This window comes from Neofelis nebulosa, chromosome 9, assembly GCF_028018385.1.
Source record: "Neofelis nebulosa isolate mNeoNeb1 chromosome 9, mNeoNeb1.pri, whole genome shotgun sequence".
Taxonomy (NCBI): Eukaryota; Metazoa; Chordata; class Mammalia; order Carnivora; family Felidae; genus Neofelis; species Neofelis nebulosa.
The window spans coordinates 40,845,245-40,870,992 of record NC_080790.1 but is presented as its reverse complement, the minus strand read 5'-3'; the positions used below and the strand labels follow the sequence as shown (position 1 = coordinate 40,870,992).

The following is a 25,748-nucleotide window of genomic DNA, read 5'->3' as shown; positions in this document are numbered from 1 at the left end:
TAATAATTGTAGGTGTACATTGTAATTGTTTTCTGTAAAAGATTAATATGTTTCATGCTTATATTTTATTCTTTCAATAAAAAATAATATAATTCTGCCAACAGATAACGTTTCAAGAGATAAAGCTCATAAGGAGATTTCCACTAAACTAAGCCTGTTTTTTGAAAGGGCATGTTCAGATAATGATGACGAATCCAAACATGCTTCATTTTTTTATTTTTCACCTTGTTACATTACTTAAATATGTTGGTCACCCCTGTCACCACATGATCATTGATCAGGCAGAAGTTCACCCTTCTGAAGATTGAAGCTGAAGCTAAGTAACATTTCCATTGAATGCTGAGGCCAAGGCCATATTTTGATATATTCCTAGGACCTACCTCATAGTTGCAAAGATTAATTAAGTTGTACACAAGCATGGAGAACAGTGTCTGGTACAATAAGGGCTTTGTTAAGGTAAACTCATTATTAGCATTAGCAGTTCTGAGATAATGTTAAAAAAAACAACAACAACAAAACCACAAACTTCTTTTTTTTTTTTTAATTTTTTTTTTTCAATGTTTTTTATTTGTTTTTGGGACAGAGAGAGACAGAGCATGAACGGGGGAGGGGCAGAGAGAGAGGGAGACACAGAATCGGAAACAGGCTCCAGGCTCCGAGCCATCAGCCCAGAGCCCGACGCGGGGCTCGAACCCACGGACCGCGAGATCGTGACCTGGCTGAAGTCGGATGCTTAACCGACTGCGCCACCCAGGCGCCCCCACAAACTTCTTTTTAAAGTAAACTTTATGCCCAGGGTGGAGCCCAGCGCAGGGCTTGAACTCACGACCCTGAGATCAAGACCTGAGCTGAGATCAAGAGTCGGATGCTTAACCTACTGAGTCACTCAGGTGCCCATTAGCTCCTATAAAATTTAGTCTTTATACCACACCATTCGTTGGGCACTTACTGATACTCAGTTTTGGATTGCTACTTTTCTAGAATCCATATTCTTATGCACCCTGGCTGTCCTCTTTCCCTTTTGATCATTGTCACCCCTAGCACAGTACCTTGTATACAAAATCTGCACATGTGTATTTGTTATTTACATTTCCTTCTTTATGCATCATGTATAATAAACAGCAAAATCTGTCTTCCTCCCGGACATTTTAGGCTAACAAGAGCAATCTTTGTTCACGCCTGGCATCTTTCAGGGTTTAATCTTTGTAAAGTTGATCATTGGTGGTTGATCATTTTTACTTTACATTTTTGAAAGTTTTCTCAATTCATCCCAGTACTGAGGCTGTACATACATCTTTTCAAAAATAAAGCAGATGTCTGTGCTGGAGGTAGACCTTTGAATCTGGCCTGCTGGTTTCTAGCTGTGGATTTTCCTTCATCTGTGATACTGGGAGTGTGTCAGCAGTTGTGGAAGCCATATGTTTTTATAGGTCTGTGCCAAGGAAAATACTTTAGAATTACATTAGCAGCTCCAAGGTATTTTGGCTGTTCTGAGAGGACACATAGTTTTCCAGTTCTATGAACAAGAGCTTTTGTTTTATACGGAAGGTTCTTGTAGGCTATGAGAACAATAGTGCCTCTATCAGCATTTCCCAGAGTAACATCCTTGGGATGTTAATAGGTAGGGCATGCTCAGCCTTATTTCTGCAGGACTTCTTGGGCCTTTAACATGCTGGTGTATACCATGAATTTCTTTATTTTTATTTTTATTTATTTATTTATTTTTAATTTTTGAGAGAGAGACAGAGCATGAGCTGGGAAGGTTCAGAGAGAGGGGGAGACACAGAATATGAAGCAAGCTCCAGGCTCTGAGCTGTCAGCACAGAGCCGGACATGGGGCTTGAACCCACGGACTGCGAGATCATGACCTGAGCTGAAGTCAGACGCCCAACCCACTGAGCCACCCAGGCACCCCTACCATGAGTCTCTCACAGGGGAGTGTATTATGCAGGATTCCTCCGGCCTTGTGTTTGGAATACTACACTCCCCCTCCCCCCACAAGCGTAAGTCTCCCCTCCTGCTCTCTGCCTCCCAGACTCAGATGTGGTTCCTTGCTGCATGTTTTCAACTCCCTGTGTATGAGCTCCCTTTACTGTTGGTAAATAGGTGGCCTAGTAATTATCTGATACTTGTCTCTGGATCCTAAACTTACTGAAGTCAGGGAGTGGCTCTGTTTTGTTCTTCATTGTAGTTATAGCACCAAGCATTTAGAAAACCCTCAATAAGTATTTGTTAGATGGGGGTACCTGGGTGGCTCAGTCGGTGAAGCGTCCAACTCTTGATTTTGCCTCTGGTCATGATCTCACAGTTCCTAAGATCCAGCCCTGTATTGGGCTCTGCACTGCGGAGCCTGCTTTGGATTCTCTCTCTTCTCTCTGCCCCTCCCACTCTCATTCTCCTTCTCTCTCTCTCTCTCTCACTCTCAAAATAAATAAATAAACTGAAAAAGGTATTTGTTGGATGGATGAAGGAACCACAGAATCCTTCATTTCTGTGTGGCATCTCTTGGGACTGGTGTTCCACAGAACCCATTTTAGGAACCCTGGATGGGTCTGTGCTATCATTATATTCTTGGTAACTTCATTTTCAGTGTGAATAACTGGAATTCTGCAGCTCTTCATAATTCTACCTAATTTACTCAGCGCACTCAGCTAGCAGGGAACTGTCAGCGTATTTAAAGTTACGAGACTCCATACCTGGAATAGCTTGTCTCCGTGGCGCAGAAGTGAGTCCACCAGGAGCGGGTCCTTAGTTTCCTGATACCTGTCTCAGGGCCCATTACCCACTTGCCCGGCTGCAGCCCTAGTCTAACAGTGTTCGTTACATAAATTGGAACTAGTGTTTCAGATTGTTAGGGGAGGGTGAAATCAGATGCCCCTTTGCACACTAATTAATGCAGGCAGAACAAGGTCCAGCTTGGTTTTCAAGTTCAAGTTTGGCTTATACGTGGTCCGGGGTGAAGATTATGATCGTGGGTAAATTAAAAACAAATGTTAAGTAAGTCATACTAAGGTAGAAAGAGAGTTCAGGATTCTTGTTTTTAAACACTCAGGGTAAACAGACCTCTCTCTAAGGTAGTTACTTGCCTCCCCTCCTCTGCTTACCTCTCCATCTTCGTGATTATTCTTCCTTTGTACTTAGATTAGCAAGTGGGTAGGTACGTACGGATGGTCTCATGTCCGTGTACACAAGCCTTGTCTGCCACGTGGCTAGCTCTTCTGAACTGGGAAAATCGAAGTTTTGTCAAACCTGCTAACGCATGAAGTCGAAGGGAAGCATGCGTGTGGCAAGCTGCCCTCTTCCTTAAGAATGGTCCACAGCCATCTGCTGCCCCAAGGCAGCTTCCTTTTCCTCAAGTGTGCTCAAGGTGAGTGTGCAGGGAGTGAGCACACAGAACCCCCTGTGTTCTTCTCCCCGCCCAGGCCGAGTCCTGAGCACACTTTTGACTAGACCTGGGGAGCTTGCCCTGGCAAATTTATGCACTAAATAGGACTCTGTATGTGCAAGCCAAATTAAGTCTGCAGGCAATCTTTATGAGCACAGTAACTGTTTCACAGATGTAAAGACGTCCAAAAGTCCTGTGTGTGTGTGTAATCTCGGTCCCTGTAAAGTTTCCATGAACACATTGCAGGGGCTGTACCTGCAAATGTGGTTCCTCTGTTCTCACCTTGCTTAACTCTTCACTATCAGCGTAGGCATCCTAGGATTCCATGTGTGTGCAAGTATGCACGTGTATCAGTGTGTTTGTGTGTACACAACTAGTTCTCAACCGGGGCAATTTTGACAAGGTCTGGAGACAGACCCTGTGGGTTGTTATGACTTGGGGGGATGCTCTTACCATCCAGTGGGTAGAGGCCGGGGCTGCTCCTTCACATCTTAAAATGTACTGATGGATGCTTCCTCACAACAAAAAATTACATTGTTCCAATGTCCTTGTGCTGTGCTTGAGAAGCTCTGGTGTACAGATACGTATTGTGTACATATAGGAAATAAACCATGTGAGTGAGAGTGTGTGTGTGTGTGTGTGTGTGTGTGCATGCGTGTGTTTTTAAGAATGGACCTTAGGGGCATCTGGGTGGCTCAGTTGGTTGAGCGTCCGACTTCAGCTCAGGTCACGATCTCACGGTTCATGAGTTCAAGTCCCGCGTCAAGTTCTGTCCTGACAGCCTGTGCTGGAGCCTGCTTTGGGTTCCATGTTTTCCCACTCATGCTTTGTCTCTCTCTCAAAAATAAATAAACATTAAAAAAAAATTTAAGAATGGACCTTAGAGATGCTAGTTGGATTTTACTTGCAGCTAAAGAAACCGAGCCCAGAGGGGCAAAGAGAGTTGCTGATTTCATGGAGCTGGTGAGAAACACAGCAGGACTGGTCCTTGAGGCTCTCTTCTTCCGAATAGTGCTTCTTGCAGTGATAACAATTTTATTCTTTGAGTGTTCTCTGCGTCCCTGAGAATTGCATACATTCCCTCATTAATCCTCGGAATGACCCTGCGGGGACTGTGGTTATTCCTGCTTTATTCTAGAGGAAAGCAGACTTGTCTGAGGCCACCCAACAATCCAGGGGCAGGGACTGGCAGAGAACCCAGATTTGCCCAGCTCCTATTAAGTGGCACTGCCTCCCACTGGGCCTCACTTGATGGCTTGTGTGAATTTGAGGGACGTGGCATGTACAGGGAAGACGCTGAACTGGGTGACCCACAGAGTTCTTCCCAGGGGTTGCATTCAAAGGCTGCAGTTTGGAAATGGTCACCAGTGCCAGAGTTTTGTGTCCAAGAAGCCCTGAGCTGTAGAACCCTCAGCCCTGCTGAGGAGGCCTCTGGGTGGAGAGCCGGCCCCGCCTGCACCTGACCGGCCCAGGGCCCGTTGGGTGGGGCAGGATGGGAGAGACCCTGACTGGCTTTCCGGCCCTCCCCTCCTTTCTCCCTCCTTCCCTGCTCAGGGGAGGTCCTGGGGTTAGTAGGAGGTGAGGGGCAATTAGTGGGAATTACTCATCATTTGTATAGACACGGGGCCCAGCTTTAGAGCTGCCTCCTGGGACCAGAGAAGCCAGGGAACTTCTGTCAGAATGTTGCATGGAAGACCAAGAGGAAAGCAAGCCTTCTGTGGGAAGGAAGGAAGGTGAGGAGCCTTCTCCTAGGGAGGTCAACTTTAGATTCTCCCAGGTATGAGTGAGGAGCCAGCCACACAGCCAAGTGTGCACCGGCAGTGTGGGCAGAGGATGGGGACAGTGGCTGGGAGACTGGCAGGAAGCGGGGTCCAGTCCGTGACAGCGGCTCAGAGCCCTCCCTCAGCCTCGTCTGTGCAGCCGCACTGAGGAACTGACCAGTGGACAGACTTCATTTTCCTCCCTTATCCTTCTGGCAGGAGGTGCTTTAAACATAAGCCATCCGCTCCCCTCCAGGATCCCTCTGTGCTTTTTGGTTTGGTGTCCAGGAGACCCTCATATAGACGGAATCATATGGATTCCGTGTGAAGGTGAAACCTATCCAGAGCACCAAGATCCAGACTTTCCGTGGGCTGTTTTCGCACTTTACAGATGTGTTGTGAGGAGCTATGAGCCTGTTTAAAAATAATTTTTGACCAGGGGCGCCAGGGTGGCTCAATCGGTTAAGCATCCAACTTCGGCTCAGGTCATGATCTTGCTGTTCGTGAGTTTGGGCCCTGCATCCGGCTCCACACTGACAGTGCTGAGCCTGCTTGGGATTCTCCCTCTTCTCCTCTCTCTCCACCCCTCTCCCACTTGTACACTCACTCTTTCTCTCTCTCTCTCTCTCTCTCTCTCTCTCTCTCAAAAATAAATAAATAAACTTAAAAAGAAATTCTGACCAAACTTTTTACTGAGAGAGGTTTGCGGGCTGAGAGAAGATCCATCCACATTGCAAGCCCTAAGAAAAATCATTGTGCTTTGAGTTGCCAAGATTACGTTGTTTCAGCCAGAATAGTTCTGGGGATAATAGTTTTCCTATCTCTTTTTGGGAAAAAAACAAAAACAAAAAACAAAACAAAACAAAACTCTGGGGTTTTCTATCATTGATGTATCTTTCATCTGTGTGTCCTGCTTTAATAAAATGTTATTATGCCTCTCTGTAAGTGGATAGTTGAGCAGAATAGCAAGCTGATTTATCCCTCAGCCAGCCCTGTGATGGGGCCTGGTTCTTTGGAGATGGTCCAAAACCAAATAGCCACAGCTCACCTGCTGAAGGGCCTCCTGGCCCCGAGATGGGCTGGAGCCCCCACCCTGCCTTTCTGTCTGTCAGAAGGTTGTTCTCCATCCCAACAAAGATCTCTGTTATTGAAGAACCGTGCCTTTAAATCTGACTGTGTTTCCATCTCTGGTATAGACTGTCTTCCCTCAGGCAAGTTTCTGGCTCGGAGTTGGCTGCGAGGATGTGGAAGCACAATCGGGCTTTGTGGTGCAGGAGGGCTTTGCCGAGCCCTGCAAGGTGGGGTTCGGCCTTGTATAAATAAATAACAGCAAGCTAGCTTCAGGAAAAGGGGATTCCTGGAATGAGAGAGACTGGCGCTCAAGACAGGAAACTCTTCCTGGGGTTTCTGCAGCTTCTTGTAGCCTGTTGTCCTTTCTTAGGGCTTGCGGGAGGCCCTGGGGCCTGGTGTTCTCCTCCTGGAGCTGCCCTGACTCCTTGCATGCCTTGGACCAACCACTGACCTTCAGGAACCTGGCTTGGGCCCCTTTTGTGGTCCAAAGAGATGCACTTTGCCCCTTGCGTGGCCCAGCTGCAGCCTCGGTAGAGTGAGCTCTGGGTTACTCAGGAACCAGTTAGGCAGATACCTGCCCTGTTTTGGCTTTTCTTCACTCCTTACATTTCGGTCGGTGATGTCCTCTCCAGAAGGAGCCCTGGAGACCAAGAAGGGCATACCTGGCTGCTAGCACTTTGGAAGCTCTGTTAGAGTACGAAGGGAGACCGGTTCAGGCATTCCTTCTGTTTTCCATACCATTGCCGGCCCTCTGGCTGGTTTTGAGTGTAAGCCTTTTGGCATCAGAGATGGGAGAAGCCCACAAGAAATTAAAGATCATATTTGGGCCTTCTTGGCTCAAGGCTCAGGGGCATGCTTAAGGAAAAGTGGGACATCTGGTTTCCCCCCTCACAGCAGGTCTGATCCTAGACCGAGTGTGCTGTTGGCCGAGCTGTTCCGGCAGCCTCCTCCTGCCATGGCTGGCAGTTTCCCTCTGTCCCTCACCAGGTCCTTCTTGGCCCGGTTTCTCCATCTAATGCGTAGGGGCCCAGTTTTTTCTCGAAGTGTGTCTCCTGCTCCCCAGTTGGCTCAGCTCACTCCTTTTCCCGTGGTGGTCCCTTGGTTCTCAGGTTTAAGAGCCCACCTGCCCAAAGGGCTTTCCCGCGCTGGCATACAGGCCCTGGTAGAGCCCTGCGACACTGTCACAAGAGGGAGGAAGGGCATTAGCTGCGTGTCCTATCTTCTGCCAAATCTTGCCTCCTTCTACCTAAAGACTAGGCTTGGGGGCACCTGGGTGGCTCAGTCGGTTAAGCGTCTGACTTCAGCTCAGGTCACGATCTCGCGGCCCGTGGGTTCGAGCCCTGCGTCAGGCTCTGGGCTGATGGCTCGGAGCCTGGAGCCTGCTTCCGATTCTGTGTCTCCCTCTCTCTCTGCCCCTCCCCCGTTCATGCTCTGTCTCTCTCTGTCTCAAAAATAAATAAACGTTAAAAAAAAAAATTAAAAAAAAAAAGACTAGGCTTGGTTTTCTTTTCAAATAAAAAAAATTAATAAACAGGAAAATTGACTTCTTGGTATACAGTTTTATAAATTTTAACACATATGGATTCCTGTGGCCACTACCGCAGTTCCAAATCCCTAAAAACTCCTCGTGCTACCCCTCTGGAGGTGCCCTCCCATCCCTCTTTGCCCTGGCAACCACTGCTCTGTCTCCAGCACTCTTCCTAAGGATTTGTTGGCCAAGTTACGGGCATCTTCCCAGAAATTTCATTGGTCCATAGTGGTATAAGGGAGAAACATGAAAATCAAGTCCACTCTCTGGAAAGCACCCTAGCATCCTTTGTCCTTTTTATTCTGGCTGCACTGAGCTCTCACGCCTACTAGTGCTCCTTCAGTATGGACAAAACAGTGTTAACCCAACCTTCTTCCTCCTCAGCTGCGCCTACAGCATGACATTTTTTATCCGTTCCATCCCTGTTTCCCTGCTTATAATAAACACACTTCTCTTAGCCCAGTGCTTCAAAACTTTGATAAGAAGACACAGATGAATTCTAAGTGTAAAGAATGCTGTCAACAACAACAACCCGGAGCTAGAGATTGCCCAAGGAAGAAAGATGAGTTGAACAAAAGTACACGGGAAACTCTTGGCCGTGGATTTGAGCCCATGTTTTATTTTTGAAGTTTTGGTACATCTTGGAAACAAAAAAGTCAAAAGGCTTGCTTTTGTTCCCGAAGATCATGTGCAAACATTAGCGAGAACCTCTTTAGTTGGTGTAGGACAAGGGTGGTTGTCGAGGTCTGTCTGGGCTCCCCTTGCCTGTATGGAAGAATTAGGACCAGAGACGTATGATCCATCAGCCCGTAGACATGAATCCCCTTGCTGGGCTTGCTGTGGGGAATATGCCTGTGTCCTTCTAGCAAAGGATTTATCATCCCCCTTGCTCTCAGAAAAAAATCTTCCCCAACTTGCCCAAGTGCCCCTGTCCCCCTGCCCCCCTGCACTTGAACAGCTTCATCTCATGAGAGATGTTTCTCAGTTAGTGAAGTGTTGACTCCAGAATGTCCAGGATAAGTTGCAGGTGCCCAGTATCCTGGTAAAATTTCAGATTCTCCGTCAGTCTGGGGACTTGAAGGAACTCAGGATACATTTTAGGGTACATAAAGTTTTTAAAATGGATTCACTCAAAGTGATTGGCCCTTGCAAGAGGGGAACAGAAGTCGGTGTGTAGTTTCCTTGCAGGTGGGGAGAGGCTGAGCTGTTAGGGAGGGGAGGTGCTCCTGAGTGGGCAGGGCCGGTCTCTCCAGCTCCAAGCCCTCCCTTGGTCCCCTCCTGCCTCCTGGCAGCAGAAGATGACCGCCTGGGGTGGTGGTCTCCAGTCTGGGGGGCCAGGTGAACATGTGAAGCACACAGGACATACAGAAGTCCCATTCATACTCTTGTGCATATTCAGTCCATGTGAAAGGGTGAAAATGATTTTCCACACTGCGGGCTGAGCATCTGTGTGATTAACTTATGGGGCCTGCACTCTGGGCCAACTCCTTGGCCAGATTGCGATCAAGACCCTGGCTTGAGAGTGGGAGCCAAAGCTGGAAGGGGGCCGGGCCTGGCAGTGCCCTTATAGGAACTCAAGCTTCTGGTGGCCAGCCTGAGCCTGAGCTGGGAGTCAGGTGAGCAGTCCCATGTGGGAGACAGAGGCCAAGGGTCTCACTAGGCGGGCCCGGCAAGGCAAGCTGGTGGTGGGCCATAGTCCTGGCAGACTGCCCTCAGAAACAGAAGTGTGGAGATCGAAGCTGTGAGGTACCCCAAAGGTTGAGAATTACTGGCCCACCAGAGTTCCCTGGAGCTCACCTCCTTACCCTTTTCTGAAAGTGCACATGCCCCGCCCCTGTGCCCAGAATCTCTAGGTCGCGGGACGCCGGAACTTGTATTTGTTAGAAGCTCCCCTTTAAAAGTTTGTGCATAGCTAGGTTGAGATGCCTTGCTTTGGGCAGCGGCAGGGTCGGCAGGCTGCTGTGTGGCTACAGGCGGAAGCCAGCCCCAGTCGGGAGGTCAGAGAGCAACAGAGGTCAGACAGACCTCAGCTGGGCCACCCCTTGTTAAATACCAGATTCCCAAACCAGGGGTTCTCCTATTTTCTTGGTCTCTACAGATGGAGTGTCTCCTATATTTCTAGCTGAACAAAATCATTTCAGTCCATGGAGAAAGCCTTCCCGTGCTCTTTTGTTCTCACAGAAGACATTCTGGTTTCTCCTTTGAGATGATCTCTGCGGGCACTTTCTGTTGCTGTGGGGGTGGCTTGAGATCCCTGCCCCTGTGTGTACCTCAGTTGTGGTACTCCTCACTTTAATAGCTGTCAACTTGGTTCTGGATCATTTTTTGCGTTCCTGGCACGTAGGAGCTTCCTAACCAAATCTTATTAAATTTGATGTTTTAATGAAAGGCATTTTTTAACTCCCTGCCCTCTTTGCCACCATCCCCCCTGCTCATCAGAAGTATAGCTCCACTCTACCCAATAAAGGCTCCCATAGACTGGACCTGTAAGAAATCAGACCGAGGCCAGCCTCAGCACGCTCCTGAGAACCACTAAGATAAACACAAAATGCACTCTCGCCGAATTCTGAGAAGGAAAGGCCCTCAAAGGTCATAGGGTCCAGTGGCTCTCAACCCTGGCTACACATTAGAATCATCTGGGGAGCTTTTAAAAAATGTTCATGCCCAACCCCCACCCTCTGAGATTTTGATTCAGTTGGTGTGGGGTGGGGCTCAGGCTTGCGTGGAATTTTCTTAAAGCTCCCCAGGGGCTTCTAATGCACAGCCAAGTTTGTAAACCACTGCCCTAGGCCAAAACTCCTCATAGAATAGTTGAATGAAAGGATTAAAAAGATCTCTGCCTGCCGAGGTGATGGCCCCCCAGTAAGACCAGGGCTGGTGGTAGGTTGCCAGCAACGCACCCTTGGATTCCCTAAGCCCCTTATCCTCCACAAGACTTGGCCTTGGACCATCCCTCCTTCCCGGAGACCAGAAGCAGACTCTGAACAGAATCCGGTTTTAAACCGATTAGTGGTACATGTAAGGAGACATGGTGTGATGGGCTCTGAATTAAGAACTCCTTTTCCCAGGCCATATATTTGATTTCATATGTTGTATTAATTTGCTAGGGCTGCTGTGTCAACTGCCACAAACTGGGTGGCTTAGCACAACAGAAATGCCTTCTCTCACAGCTCTGGAGACTGAGAGTCTGAAATAAGGTGTCAGTTAGCAGGGTTAGTTCCCTCGGAGGGCTGTGAAGGAAGGCTCTGTTCTAGTCTGTCTCCTTTGCTTTCAGATGGCTGTCTTCTCTCTGTCTCTTCACATTGTCCTCCCTCTGGGTGTGTCTGTCCAAATTTCTCCATTTGATAAAGACAGCAGTCATATTGGGTTAGGGCCCACCGTGACTTCATTTTCACTTGGGTCCCTCAGTGAAAACCCTATGTCTAAGGTTACATTCTGAGGTACAGGGGGTGAGGGCTTTCACTATCTTTTTGGAGACATACACAGTTCGACCTATAACAAATATCATCCAAGCTTTCTCCTTTTTAAAAAGTTTTTATTTATGGGCACCTGGGTGGCTCAGTTGGTTAAGCAACCGACTTCGCCTCAGGTCATGATCTTGTGATTCATGAGTTCAAGCCCTGCATCGGGCTCTGTGCTGATAGCTCAGAGCCTGGAGCCTGCTTCGGGATTCTGTGTCTCCCTCTCTGTCTGCCCCTCCCCTAGTGGTGCTCTGTCTCTCTCTCAAAAATAAGTAAACATTTAAAAAAATAACAGAAAGTATTTATTTATGTATTTGTTTATTTTTTATTAACTTGTTTTACTTTTTATTTATTTTATTTTATTAAAAACATTTTTTTAATGTTTTTATTTTTACTTTTGAGACAGAGAGAGACAGAGCATGAGCAGGGGAGGGGGCCGAGAGAGGGGGAGACACAGAATCTGAAACAGGCTCCAGGCTCTGAGCTGTCAGCACAGAGCCCGACGTGGGGCTTGAACTCACGGAGTGTGAGATCATGACCTGAGCTGAAGTTGGACATTTAACCGACTGAGCCACCCAGGTGCCCCTATTTTTTATTTTTTTAAGTTTACATCCAAATTAGCTAGCATATAGTGTAGCAATGATTTCAGGAGTAGATTCCTTAATGCCCCTTACCCGTTTAGCCCATCCCCCCTCTTACAACCCCTCCTGTAACCCTCAGTTTGTTCTCCATATTTATGAGTCTCTTCTGTTTTGTCCCCCTCCCTGTTTTTATATTATTTTTGTTTCCCTTCCCTTATGTTCATCTGTTTTGTCTCTTAAAGTCCTCATATGGGTGAAGTCATATGATTTTTGTCTTTCTCTGACTGACTAATTTCACTTAGCATAATACCCTCCAGTTCCATCCATGTAGTTGCAAATGTCAAGATTTCATTCTTTATGATTGCCGAGTAATACTCCATTGTGTGTGTGTGCGCGTGTGTGTGTATATATACACACACGCATATATATGTGTGTGTGTATATATACGCCACATTTTCTTTATCCATTCATCCATCGATGAACATTTGGGCTCTTTCCATACTTTGGCTATTGTTGATAGTGCTGCTGTAAACATGGGGGTGCATGTGTCCCTTCGAAACAGCACACCTGTATCCCGTGGATAAATGCCCAGTAGTGCAATTGCTGGGTCGTATGGTAGTTCCATTTTTAGTTTTTTGAGGAACCTCCATACTGTTTTCCAGAGTGGCTGCACCAGCTTGCATTCCCATATGTATTTATTTATTTAGAGCACATGAGTAGGGGAGGGCCAGAGAGAGGGAGAGAGAATCCTAAGATCATGATCTGAGCTGAAATCAAGAGTCAGACACTCAGCCAACTGAGCCACCCAGGCACCCCTCGTCCAAGCTTTCTACCTTAACTGCAGCCTTTACTGAGTAGAGCCACATATTTTTCTTTGCACCCTCAAATTGCTCAGAGCACAGAGCCCAGGGCTGGTTGGTTATCAGCATCCAGCACTAACTTGCTGACAGACTGACATCTGTTCTCCTGGTTTTGGGTATACCTGGAGGATGATAGTTTATGGTCAGGTTCCCCCAGAGATGGATAGAATTCCTCTGATTTCCTCACAGTGGCAGAAGCAGCTGAGAGCCTGAAAGGAGAGGTGAACTAATGAGGGGTGGGCCTCCCCTATCTAAGATAAAGGCCAGAGTCACGCGCTGATGGTAAACAGCATTGAGTGGATGCATTTGTACTCTGGAGGAGAGTGATGGAGGTGATGCGATGGGTAGGTCTTGGGAATGTACATACATTATCACTGGTAAACAGGTTAGGGAGTAACCAGGGTGTGGAGAGGAGGCAGCGTTTCATTCCCATGGAAATTCCACATCAACTGCTTACCCCAGAGGCTGTCCTTTGCATGAGCCACTGCGGACAGAATTCAGGGAGGCTTCAAACACTTGGATGGGGAAAAAAAATTACATTTCATTTTCACCAACTGAAAATTTGTGTTTCCTTCGATGACGAATGGAGACAATAAACCATAGTGACCTGAGCAGTACCTGTGACTACCACCAATAGCAGCTGCAGAGATTTTTTTCCAATATGGTAGAGTTGTTGTAGGTGTCTCTAAATATTGTTACCCTCATCGCTGCTTCAGAATTAAGGTGGTTATGAGGCTTATGGAAGAGTCTCACCTCATGTGTAATTAAATATTACCATGGCAAAAATTTTTAAATATTTTGATGACTGCAGTTTATTGTAATTGGCTGCCTTTGTGACGTTATGTATTTAATTTGTGCATGTAATGCCATTCTGCGGAAGGTCTGCAGGTTTCCCCTGGCTGCCAAGGGGTGGTCTGTGGCATTAAAGAGGTTAAGAAGCCTAGTTTTGTGTTTGTAATAACTCCTTCCTGTCCCCAGTGGGTAGGTAAATCCTATAAATGGAGATAATTCTAGATTACAGTCTTGACAGTCACTGATTTAGTTGATATTTGTATCTTTTATTTTGGGCTCCTTGGGGCTAAGCCATGTGTGTATGTGTGTGCATGTGCACTCACGTGGACTTACTTTCAAAGACGTCAAGGATTAAGTAAACATTTTAGAACAAGCCCGGCTTTAAATATGCCCTGCAGTGCTGTCGGGCCCTGTTTGGGAAAGCTGGTTCCTGCCTTCGCCAGCCAGTCTCCATTGAGCAAGTAGGGTACCACTTATTCCTCCCAGAGCCAAATGCACTGGGACATGCTCCCCTTGGTCACTCTGGAAATGTGCAAGCCTCGCACTGATGACTGAGCTGCCTGTGTTGGGACTTGAAACTTGGGCTCACACAGCCAGTTCCAGGTGGCCCGGGACAATGCTGAGGGTGCCAGCTCCCAGGTCCTGGTGGGTGTGAAAATGGTCTGATGGCAAATGATTAGGTCTATGGGTTTTTTTGTGGAGTTTTGTTTTTTACTTTCCTTTTGAAATAATTAGACTCACAGGTAGTTTTTAAAAATAGTATGTGAGAGTCCTGGGATCTCTCCCCAGTTTCCCCCAGTGGTGACATCTTCTGCAGCTCAAACTCAATATTAAAACCAGGTCATTGACAATGATACGTTGCTGTTACCGTCAGCTGGATTATAGACCTTAATCGGTTCTCACCATTGTTCACAAGCCTTCACTTAGGTGTGTGTTTGTATAGTTCTGTGCAGTTTTATCCCATGCAGAGATTCGTGTAGCTACCACCATAATCACAATACAGAACCATTTATGGAACATATTTTTAAAACTCAGTTGTGAGGCACGCAGTATAGTGAATTATTATCAGTTTTGTAAAAGCACAGCCCATCAGCCTCGAGGCTGGAGGTAGTGGTTTGATGCATCTCCAGGCCTGTGTAGCATTTGGACCCTGTGCTAGGTGTGTCTGCCATTTTCAAGGTCCAATCTGGACCTGGAGTCCATTCGGTGGAAGTTGTAGGAGGCAGTGGTGCTCGTGCTCCGTAGGCACAGCATTCTGCATCCCAGGTTTGGGATCAGGGTGTTTCTCTGAGCTGGGGAGTCGGGGGTACAGCAAAAAAGAGGCAGGACACAAGGGCAGCGTCCAACTCTTGGGGGTCCAGAGCTTCATAGGGGGTGAGAGGACAGTTAGGGAATAAAGAGATGCCCCGACTGGGTCTGGGTTGTAGGGAAAGGTCCTATCTTTGTGGGCATGGAGGTCCCCGGGAGCCCTCTCCTCCTACCCTGCATCCCTGAATTGACTGTGCTGCTGGGCGTCGCTTCCAGATGCAAAATGGGGATGATAGTTGCTCCACTGCCTGTGCCGTTGTGAGGTCTGATTACCATGGTAGAAGGGAGGACACTTGATAGAAATTCCAAGGCACCCTCCAAACTAAGGGGGTAGCTTTCTCCCAAAGCCATGTGTTTATTGTGCCTTTGGCATCGCTCCGTTTACCAGGACATCCGATTAAGTGGGAACACTCCATTCTCTAACCACATAGGATAACAATGCTTACCATGTCTGGGTTTTCTGGTTTTAGCCATTTGGGGATACTGGTGCACATGTATCTATTGTTATTTTTTTGTTTGCTGGTTTTTCCCAGTTTCTTTGGTTCAGGTTTTCAGCTAATTACTTAACCTTTATGGTCAGCGGTAACACCTAGCTGTGTACCTGCAGTCACACATCCCACCCTGTTTTCCTCCTGGCTGATTCCAGCAACATGGGGCTGCCCGTGGTAAGAACTGGTACCTGGTACAAGTCCAGCTCTCGTGAGCCGGTGTTGGGACACTAGACTGAGCTACAGAGGGGTGTGGGGAAGGATGATTTAGTTAGGTAGGCCTTCTCCAGTGTCTGCAGGGGCTCAGTGAACCCAAGGAGATGTAATGCTAGTGCTGGGAAATTGGGGGAGCCTCACTGCTGCCGAGTGTGCATATCATCCACTGACTGTCTGGATGTAGACAGAGCTTAGGAGCTACAACCCTGGGCAGGTTATCAGGGGAGGGCCTCAAACCCATTTGTAAATATACTTTTTTTTTTAAAGTTTATTTATTTATTTTTGAGAGAGAGAGAGAGAGAGAAAGCATGAGCCAGGGAGGGACAGAGAGAGGGAGAGAGAAGAATCCCAAGTAGGTTCCGCACTGTCAGTGCAGAGCCCCACAAGGGGCTCAATCCCATGAAGCATGAGATCATGACCTGAGCTGCAACCAAGAGTCTGACGCTTAACTGACTGAGCCGCCCAAGCGCCCCTGTAAATACGCTTTCCGAAACTAAGCGTGTAGCAGGAAGCCAAGGTTGCCACCATCGCAGGACAGAAATCTAATTGAAATAACATCCTGTCTCCATTTCTGTCACTCACCTTACCCTGCCCATTATTATCCATCTTCCAAAGGCACCATCATCTTGTTAACTTCATTTCTGGGAAAGCGGCAAACGCCGTCTTTCACTTCACTCCCAGAGCTTGAACTTCAATGCCTGATTCTCCGGGCCTCCCACCTCTGACCTCACCCGGTCGGATCGAGCTCACTTCTGATCAGTCCTGAGCCGCACCTCTTCCCCGCACTTAGCGTGTTTCTGCTTCCCTTCCAGATGCCATCCTGCAGCCTTCGGTCCCTTTTCTAACAGTGTTGACTTGGACGACCCGAACTCCAGATTAGCCTGCTGTCACATTTTCTCCTGTGTACCTCACAGTCACACACAATTCGTTTGGCACATAATTGTATAGCCTTATGACTTGTTTTTTTATCTGTAAGTGATTAGTGAACAAGACAAAGCATATTGTGTTGTTCTCTTAATTGTTTCTGTGCTTAGTCTTCCTCTTCCTAACTAGGGGGAGGGCAGGGACCCTGTGCTACATTTTTGGTCTACTCTCGGGCACCCAGTGTGGCTGTGTGCATTCTCCATCATTGCTTGCTGAGTGAGGAATACAGCCAACTCCCATCACGAAGTGCCAGACGGCTCTAGTCTGGGTCCTTATTCTGCAGGCTCTTCCAAAGCAAACTGGGATTTATAACTATAGGCTCCCTGGTTAGTAGTCATTAGCTTGGAATGCAAGGGGCTGACAATCAGGATATTGTAGCCGCTGGTTTGGTTCTACTTGAGCATGAGATAGTTAAACTCATTTTGAGATAACTGAAAGATGAGAATTAAAAAAAGGAACAATATTGTAATTAAAAGTTGAGGTAGCTGAAACCTTACTGCCCACTTGAGCCTAGAGCACGACAAGGTAGACTTGAAAGGTAAGGACCTCAGAGGGAGGAAGATGAGGTCCCAAGGGCTAACAGCTAGCTAACTCCCTGGGAGGGCTCCCTCAGTCCCGCGAGTGGAGATGTTCCATACCACCTTCCCTTCCGTGGGGAGACGAGCTGACTTTGCTCTCCCGAGCCGTCTTACGGTTGGGGCGGAGACCATGTGTTCCCTAAGTGGGCTTCATTTTTTAGAAGCATCAAGTCTGGCATTTTCAACAAAGTGAGCAATCTCTAACCATAGAATTGAGTCAGTTTGGGCAGGAGGTGGGCCTGTCCACCCTCCTGTATATTCATCAAAAGAAAATTGAGCAATATAAAAAAGAAAAAAAATTTGAGGAGCATAAACCCGGCTCATGGTTTAGAGTGTCAATTCATGGATCATTCCTGGCTGCCATAATACTGCTCTAAAGCAAGCCAGAATTTCTGATTACGTTCAGTAGCTCCTCTCGGTCACTTTTGCCACCGTCCTCGTGCCGCTATCCAAAGACTTATTGTAAAGGGCGAGAGTTCTCTCTGATTCTTCTTACCTCTCTGTCTGCTAACTTGAGCGACTTCTCTCTCATCCACATCTTAGCAATGAACATCCAAGAAAGTAAAACAGGGCCCAGGAAGCTCACCCAGAGTGGAGTTTTGAAAATTAGTTTTTCCCACCTACATAGGAAGCCTGGGCACAGGAGGTGTGAAAAGTCTTTCTTCTCTCCCCTGTAGTCACTCCCAGTCTGGAGCCTGAGCAGAACAATGGGCAGGCAGCCTGTGGACAGAATTCCCTTGGGTTTTCTGCCTAGGAACATCTCAGAAAATGCACTCCTTGAAATTTTTTATTGGCGTTTGCCAAAGAATAGCGAGGCAGTGGGTTTTTCAGAGTTAGGGGAAGGATTGTATCAGAGTGATGTGGGGTGGGGCAGGGCAATTCTGGGTGATTCAGGTTGAGGTGGGGGGATTCTGTTTTAAAATGCAGATTCTTGGACCTCACCCTTGGATGTTCTGAGCCCGGACTGGGAATCTCTTAACTGTGACTCTGACAACAGCCAGGCCTGGAGACCTTGGGGTGTGTGCTCCCCCCTGACTGAGCCCAACAGTGGACTCATGAGAAGTTCTGCCCCCATCAAGAACCTTCAGAGCTTCTGTTGTGGGTAAATATTGGGGGTGCCAGGCCTCTCCGTATGGTCCATGGGAAATATCCCTTCTTGTAGTTCAAAAATAGTTGATGAACAGCAATCCCATGTGGTTAGACTGACAGACTCATGAAGTGGGGCTGACCGGGGCTTGTAGTTGAGCTCTCCTGTACGCTAGCTTTGCAGCTTTGGCCAAGCCATTTGGCCTTTCCAGATCTCCATCTTGTCATCTGTAGGGAGGGGATTGGGACATCACTATTGCAAGATTATTGTAATGCATGGAGATGAGATGTGTCAAGTGTCTCTGGTACTCAGTAGCTGCTGTTTTTATCCTATAGGAAGAACCTTCCTTATCTCCCCCACTCCACTTCTGGCTCCAAAACTCATCCTTTGTTATGGATTGAGTTCTGGTGGCACCTTGGAGAGACCAGTTTGTCAGTCTTCACTGCTCCTGTGTCTTCTCCTGAACCATCCAGTGAGATGGACAGTGCTATCCCTCAAGGCCTGTTTGAAATGTCTCCTTGATGTTGCCTCCAGAAGGCAGATTTTAGTCACATACCCACCATGAGACTCCCATGGTGCTTCCCATCTCAAGTCACATTCAGCTGTATGTCCAGCTAAGCACACCCAACAGAGTTGTAGGACAGGTAGGTCCCCGGTGAAATTGTTCTAGTAATGAAGTGACATTCAGGTAATAGTGAGGGCTCCCTCACGTACTTTGTTCCATCCATACTTCTTGTTCCCAAACCCACCGGGCACTTGCTTGTCTCAGGGCCTCTGTTCTGTGCTTCCTTCACTGAGAACATTTTTCCCCATAACCGTGTGGCTCTGGTTTAACAGTCACCTCCCCAGTTCTCTGACCACCTGTTTCAAACCACAGTACCCCTCCCCCAGCCTTTCTTATCTTCCTCCCTGGCTTTATCTTACTCTGTAACACCCACCACCATCATTTGCCTCATCGTCCACCCCATTCCCTAGGATGTCAAACCCATAAGACTTGTTCACTGATCTGTCTTTGCACCTGAAGAGTGCTGGGCAGAGAGTAGGTGCCCAATAAACCATTTAAAATATTTTATTTATTTATTTTGAGAGAGAGAGAGAGTGTGCGGTGGGTGACAGGGGCGGAGAGAAAGGGAGAGAGAGAATCCCAAGCAGGCTTCGTGTGCTGACAGTATACAGCCCAACATGGGGCTCGATCCCATGAACCATATCATAACCTGAGATGAAATCAAGAGCTGGACGCTTAACCAACTGAGCCACCAGGCACCCCTTACCCTTTTTTTTTTTTTTTTTTACAGTCTTGATGTCTTTTATTTTTTTACATTTATCACGCCATGAATTCATAGGGAATGGGTTCCAGCAGCTCAGGCTCCTTTCCATTGGTTCTCACAAAGTGTGCTTCTCTGGGTGGGGCAGGCTGGCGCTTCAGTTGAACCCAAGTACCTTTCTCCTTGGCTTCCTTCTTTTTCTGATCATTTTCCTTTACGCGCTTCAGGAAGCTGTCTCGGCTCTTTGAGTGCTTAATGTGCTCGATACGTACATTAATTCTCTTAGCAAGAATCTTGCCCTTAACTTGTTTGTTGACAACAATGCCAACAGCATGCTGGGTAACATTGTAGACTCTTCCAGTTTTGCCGTGGTAACATTTGTGGGGCATTCCTTTTTGAACAGTGCCCATTCCCTTGATGTCCACAATATCACCTTTCTTGTAGATTCGCATGTATGTTGCCAAAGGAACAACTCCATGTTTTCTAAAAGGCCTAGAGAACATATAGCGAGTACCTCTCCTCTTTCCCTTTGTGTTGGTCATTTTGGCGAATTACTGGAAGATGGCGGTTCCACCCTTTTTTTTTTAAAGTAACAATTTTTAATAAGTGGCAGCAGTATTTAAAAAGATTCAAATCTTTTTAAATACTTTTAAATTTTAAAATACTTTAAATACTTTGCTCACACAAACCTTGTTTCCAGGGAAAAATTAAATTTGTCACGTAACTTGCCCTTTCAAAAGGAGAATGAAGATAACAAGGGGATAGGGGCACCTGGGTGGCTCAGTCGGTTGAGCGTCCACTCTTGGTTTCATCTCAGGTCATGATCCCAGGGTCATGGGATCGAGCCCTGTGTTGGGCTCTATGCTGAGCTTGGAGAATGCTTAAGATTCTCCCTCCCTCCCTCCCTCCCTCCCTCTCTCCCTCCCTCTCTCTGTCCCTCTCCCTTGTTCTCCCCCCACCTCTAAAATTAACAAAACAAGACAAAACAAAACAAGGTGATCTTCTTGGCACGTTTTTTTGCTCAGTCTCAGGAGAGGGGGCCTCACCCAGGTGCCTGATTGAAACGATGTGTTCTGAGCATTGACACAAGCACCAACCTGCACGTGCACAGCTGAGGCGCAGGGGGGAGGAAGCACAGCGATGGGGTATTGCGTGATAGCCTGGCAGTGAGCATTGGAGGCAGGAGACAAACAAAAAAGGGCACCATACAGGGATATTGAGAAGCACTTCAGTGAGGAAGTATTATTTTTATTGTTTTATATGGTGCCCATCGGTTGATCATTGAAACAATGACTTTGAATTATTAATAAAGATTACGTTGAGTCAAATATGCTTGTATATGAGGATAGGGGAATAGCAAATACGTTGAAAAAAACTCCCATCAAGTCAGTTTTTTTTTTTTAATGTTCATTTTTATTTTTGAAAGAGAGAGTGCAAGCAGGGGAGGGGGAGAAAGAGGGGGACAGAGGATCCAAAGTGGGTTCTGCCCTTACAGCAGTGGGCCCAGTGTGGGGCTTGAACTCACGAACCATGAGATCATGACCTTAGCCGAAGTCAGACGCTTAACCAACTGAGCCACCCAGGCACCTTTCAAGTCAGTTTTTAAAAATAGCAGCTTCACTGAGATAGAATTCCCGTACCCTAAAATCTATCCTTTTGAGGGTACCACTCAGTGGCTTTTAGCATAGACACTGTTGTGCGACCATCACCACTATCCAAGTTTGGGACATTTTCATCACCCCATCAGCACTCACCGCCCATCCTCCTTTCCCCCCCCCCAGCCTCTGGCAACCACTAATCTGCTTCCTTTCTCTGTGTTAAGTGGAATAATTCAATATGCAGTCATCATGACTGACTTCTTTCACTTAGCATAATGTTTTCAAGGTCTGTCCATGTAGCACGTGTCAGTGCTTCTTTCCTTGTTATGGCCGAGTAATATTCCATTGCATGGATATGCCACCTTTTGTTTATCCATTCATGCGTTGATAAGCATTTGGGTTCTTCCTAGTGTTTGGCTACCCACTGAGCCATTTTTTTTTTTTTCATGAAATTTATTGTCAAATTGGTTTCCATACCCCACTGAGCCATTTTGAAATGTAATGAAAGTCTTCGTGCTAATGGGGTTTCCTGGCTCCTAAAACGGAGGGGGTGCTGCCCAGGTGAGCACGAGGATCTGTAGTTGTGCAGACATCGCATCTAGCTGGCTGTTGTCCACTCTGAAAGTGGGCCTTCTCCACTGTGCTGGTGTATAATGTGTATGATTACCGAGTGTTCCTCTCCTTTGGCCAGTGAGTCACATCTGAACTCGGTGGCCTCCTTACCACCTCTCCATTCTCCACTCCTGCCCAGCTGGTTTCTTCACACTCTGCTCTTGAAGGCCTCCACCTTGCCCCCGCTTTCATGTGTTCTCTCTTATAGGGGCAAAGGATTCTTCAGCAACCCCACTGTTCCTGCTCAGGACCCTTAGATTAGGCCAGCTCTTCAGGCCTTTTTGACATTACTACCCTGAACTGTGTTTAACTGTGTGTTTTCTTTTTTGTATGTGTGATTATTTTCTCCATCACTACAGCATGGCACAGACAGTGTCTTGTAATGCCCTCATCCTTGGGTTGGCCTAGAGCGTCTCACAGTGGGCTCTCTGTGCATGCTGGCTGGTTTGGTGTCTGGGAGTTACGAGCCCTTTGCCATGTAACTGGAGAGGTGGAGATGTGAATGGAGGCACCTGCTTAGTTGTATAATGGTCTTTGGAGCAGGGATCGGGTTTAAATCATTTCGAATCCTCTTTTCACCTCTCGTTGTTAATTCCTGGAAGTGCATGGCTGAACTAGCTGGAAAGTAACCTGAAGTTTGCTCAAAACTTAAACTATGGATTTTCTTTCTGACCATGCCTATCTGTGTATATTTCACAGAATAACAGCAGGTGCCCAGCCACCGTTCAGTGGGAACTTTGCTAACTCCCTCTCATTCCCTTTCCTGCTGGTCACAGTCTTGAGCGTTTGCAGTTAGGATTGGGGGGTGGGTGTGACTTGAGATAAGGAAATCAGTAACAATGAGGTGTGTCCCCATTCTGGGTGGACCTGTCATTCTCTGTTCTCCCGGTGGATCAGGTAATCTGACATGAGCAGGCACCTGGGTTGAGTGTTTTCACTGCTTCTCAGTTGTCTGTATTCATTGTCTGCTGAGATAATAGTGAACAGAGAAAGAAGAAAATTAAAATAGGAAGCTGGGAAGGGCAGGAAGAGAATCAGGAGGCCTGGTACACAAAAGTTGGCTGTAACATGAGCCAGGATATGGAAGTATGACCAAGTACTTTGGACCATCTGAGTGCAGGCCCTCCTCATTTTCATTTCGGTTGGCTTGTCTCCTTGCCTCACTGTTACCAGCCATGTTTAGCTTAGTCTTTGTTGTTGTTGTTGTTTTTCTTTGGCTGTCATTCCTGAAGGAAAAGAAGATGGCCAGATGGATCTCTTGGAATCTGAGTTAGAGACTGGATGGGACAATGTCAACTTCCTTCTGATAAAAAATTTAGGAGTTTTTGTAGGAGACCCTCTCTTCTCTTTGCTGTAATGAGAGGTGCTCTCAGCCTTCCCCCTTTATGGGCAAGGGTGTAATATGGTGATGTTTGTAGGGCTTATTAGAGCAAATGAAAAGGCTGGAGGCAGCCAACCTTGGAGGTACTGAGAGTAGGATCTCGCTGACTGCCTCAGGCATATCCTGCCCCATTGTGGGGCCAGAAGCACCAACTGGATTGGAAGCTCTTGGTTAGCAGTGTAGGCTTTGAGATCTAGGTTTGAGGCTCCCATCCTCCACTGACCGTGTGTTTACCTCCCTTGTGGCACATAGTGCTAAGAAGTGAGATCTGGAAGCCCCTAAGCCCCACCAGTTCCTGCAGGTAGGTGTTTATTCAGTACCTCCCTCCCCGACATCTGCAGGGTCAGGAGACTGGGGGCTTGGCAGTTTCTTCCCCTGTTAGACAGCTCCACTGGTGGGGGGATTCCTCCTTCTGTTCAGCTGTTATCTTCTTCATTCCTCCCTCTGGAGTCCTCCACCGTAGGTCTCACCATCTTCCGTATTCCTGGCTGTCATGCCTTCCTGTCTCAGGGTAACTGAACCTTAGGTGGGCTGTGCCCTTCTTACCTTTACATATCCTGGTGAAAATAGTGGCTTCTGCGAGTTGCATGTTCCAAAGGAGGATCAGTGGATCCTGGTAACCTGATATGTGTACCAAATACACACACAGACACACACATACATATATATATACATATACATATACATATACACATATATATATATACACACATATGTGTGTATATATATATATGTGTATATGTATATGTATATGTATATTGTAATTTGAATTCCAAAGTCCATATCCACCACATTATATTAAAAAAAACAATGGTAATCCTGTCACCTAACAAGCCTGTTCTTAGTTGAGTGTTTCCTTTGTCTTTATTCTGATGAATCCATATTAATAGTTACACTCAGAGTGTGTACACAGAGTTTCAGTGGTTTCTTCATTCACTGTGCAGCCCTTTGCCCCACAGCTCTTGGGCCTTTGTCTTGCCATGCCTAGAGCACAAACATCTCACAATCATAGTAAGCACTGGGGTGACAGCATCTCATTCTGTGGAACAGATAGAAAACCATTTATTAACCAGTGGCACCAACCAGTCAGTTCTGACTGGATCAATGATGTCGTGGTCCCCTACCCCTGAGAGGAAAGCAGGGCATGGTGTGGTGGGGGAGGGGAAGCGTGAGGTAGTGCCGCATTCCAGTGTCCCAGGAACATGTCCATGTGTAGGACAATGAGCTCTTTAGAGAGGCAAGGAATACGTTTTTGAACTGTTTTAATCTTTCAGACAAAAAAAAAAAAAAAAAAGAAAAGAAAAAAGAAAGAAAGAAAGAAAACAGTGCCCTTTTTACATACTTTTCAGAATTTCCTGTGTTTCATATTAGCCGGTTACTGTTTTGGCTTCCTTTCATGGTAGTAAACACAGTTTGTTTTGTTTAGCTATTTCCTTCCCCCTCAAATACCATCACTGATCAATCCTGCCTTTGCCAGAGTCACACATTCACGGGTCTCTTTCCTTCCACCTCTCACCCCTCAATTCACTCCATTTGTTGAGCTCCTGCTAAGCACTAAAGATTCCAGAAGGGAGTAGGGGGACTGGTTGTAGGAGGGCAGTGGGTGCTGGAATCCCAGCATCTGGATGCTTCCACCCACCCTTTCAGAAGGCTCACTCTCTCCAGGCCAGGAATGCTGACATTTAATGAGCACCTACTAGATAGTTATTTGTCGATTTTGTATCTAGGAAATTGAGGTCTAGTTGAGTCACTAGAATCAGGTTGGCATGGCCTCAACTAAAGCTCTGGCTTAGCTGTGGTTGCCATCACTATCCTGTTTGAGCTTTGGGAGCCATGGAGATAGTCAGAGCTACATTTTTCTCTTTTCTTTTCTTTTCTTTTCTTTTCTTTTCTTTTCTTTTCTTTTCTTTTCTTTTCTTTTCTTTTCTTTTAATTTGAGAGAGAGAGAGAGAGAGAATATCTCAAGCAGTCTCCATCCTCAATGTGGAGCCCAACTTGGGGCTTGATCTCACAATGGTGAGGTCATGACCTGGGCCAAAGTCAAGAGTCAGATGCTTAACTGACTGAGCCACCTAGGAGCCCCTAGGGCTGCATTTTAAAACAGTTGTCTTATGGGGCGCCTGGGTGGCTCAGCCGGTTAAGCGTCCGACTTCGGCTCAGGTCACGATCTCGCGGTATGTGAGTTCGAGCCCCGCGTCGGGCTCTGTGCTGACCGCTCAGAGCCTGGAGCCTGTTTCAGATTCTGTGTCTCCCTCTCTCTGACCCTCCCCCGTTCATGCTCTGTCTCTCTCTGTCTCAAAGATAAATAAATGTTAAAAAAAAAAATTTAAAACAGTTGTCTTAGAGGTCTCAAGTTAGGGGTCGTAGTGGAGCCTCAGCCAGTCCTACTGGGCTTGGGCCTCCTGACTGCAGTCCTCTGTGGGTGAGTGGTGTTTGGGTGGAGCAGACCATCAAGAGGAGGGTGGATTGGAGGAGAAAGGGGCTGTTAACCCAGGATGAGAAAAAGTGGCCACCAGCAGTGTTAGGGCCTTTCAGAGTCCCCTCCTGGGAAGAGTACAGGTCCCAGATGGTTGAGCTGATGTTAGTCGGACATTTTTGAGCTGCATTCTCACCAAAGCCACCCACATTCTGCAGGCATTGTTTTCTTTTGCACCATAACAGTAAAAAGAGAATAGTTGCCTTTACTGCCACGTTAAAATCAATAGAGCCACTCACCTTGAACTCAACCCAATGTTGACCTTTCCAAAGAAATTGGGAACACCTGGAGTTTGTTTCCTCCCAGGTGGGCACAGAACAGTTTCTCATTTTCCATGGAATGAAACACAGTCTAAATGCTGGAGTAATGGTTCTCAA

General features: G+C 46.9%; 2 protein-coding genes across 5 annotated transcripts in view; one reads left to right on the top strand and one right to left on the bottom strand.

The window, feature by feature from the left end:
* The window catches only part of TCF7L1 (transcription factor 7 like 1), a 158,373-nt gene that overhangs the window by 18,619 nt on the left and 114,006 nt on the right, over positions 1 to 25,748 (top strand). The gene's annotated exons all lie outside the window — the stretch shown is intronic.
* Positions 19,345 to 19,879, bottom strand: LOC131484828 (large ribosomal subunit protein eL21). Its single transcript, XM_058683519.1, has one exon. The coding sequence runs from the start codon at positions 19,844 to 19,846 to the stop codon at positions 19,364 to 19,366; it is 483 nt and encodes a 160-aa protein (XP_058539502.1). The 5' UTR covers positions 19,847 to 19,879; the 3' UTR covers positions 19,345 to 19,363.

What these genes read in the sequence shown, in the direction of transcription:
- LOC131484828 (XM_058683519.1), bottom strand. Translation starts at nt 19,846, where the DNA reads ATGACCAACACAAAGGGAAAGAGGAGAGGTACTCGCTATATGTTCTCT.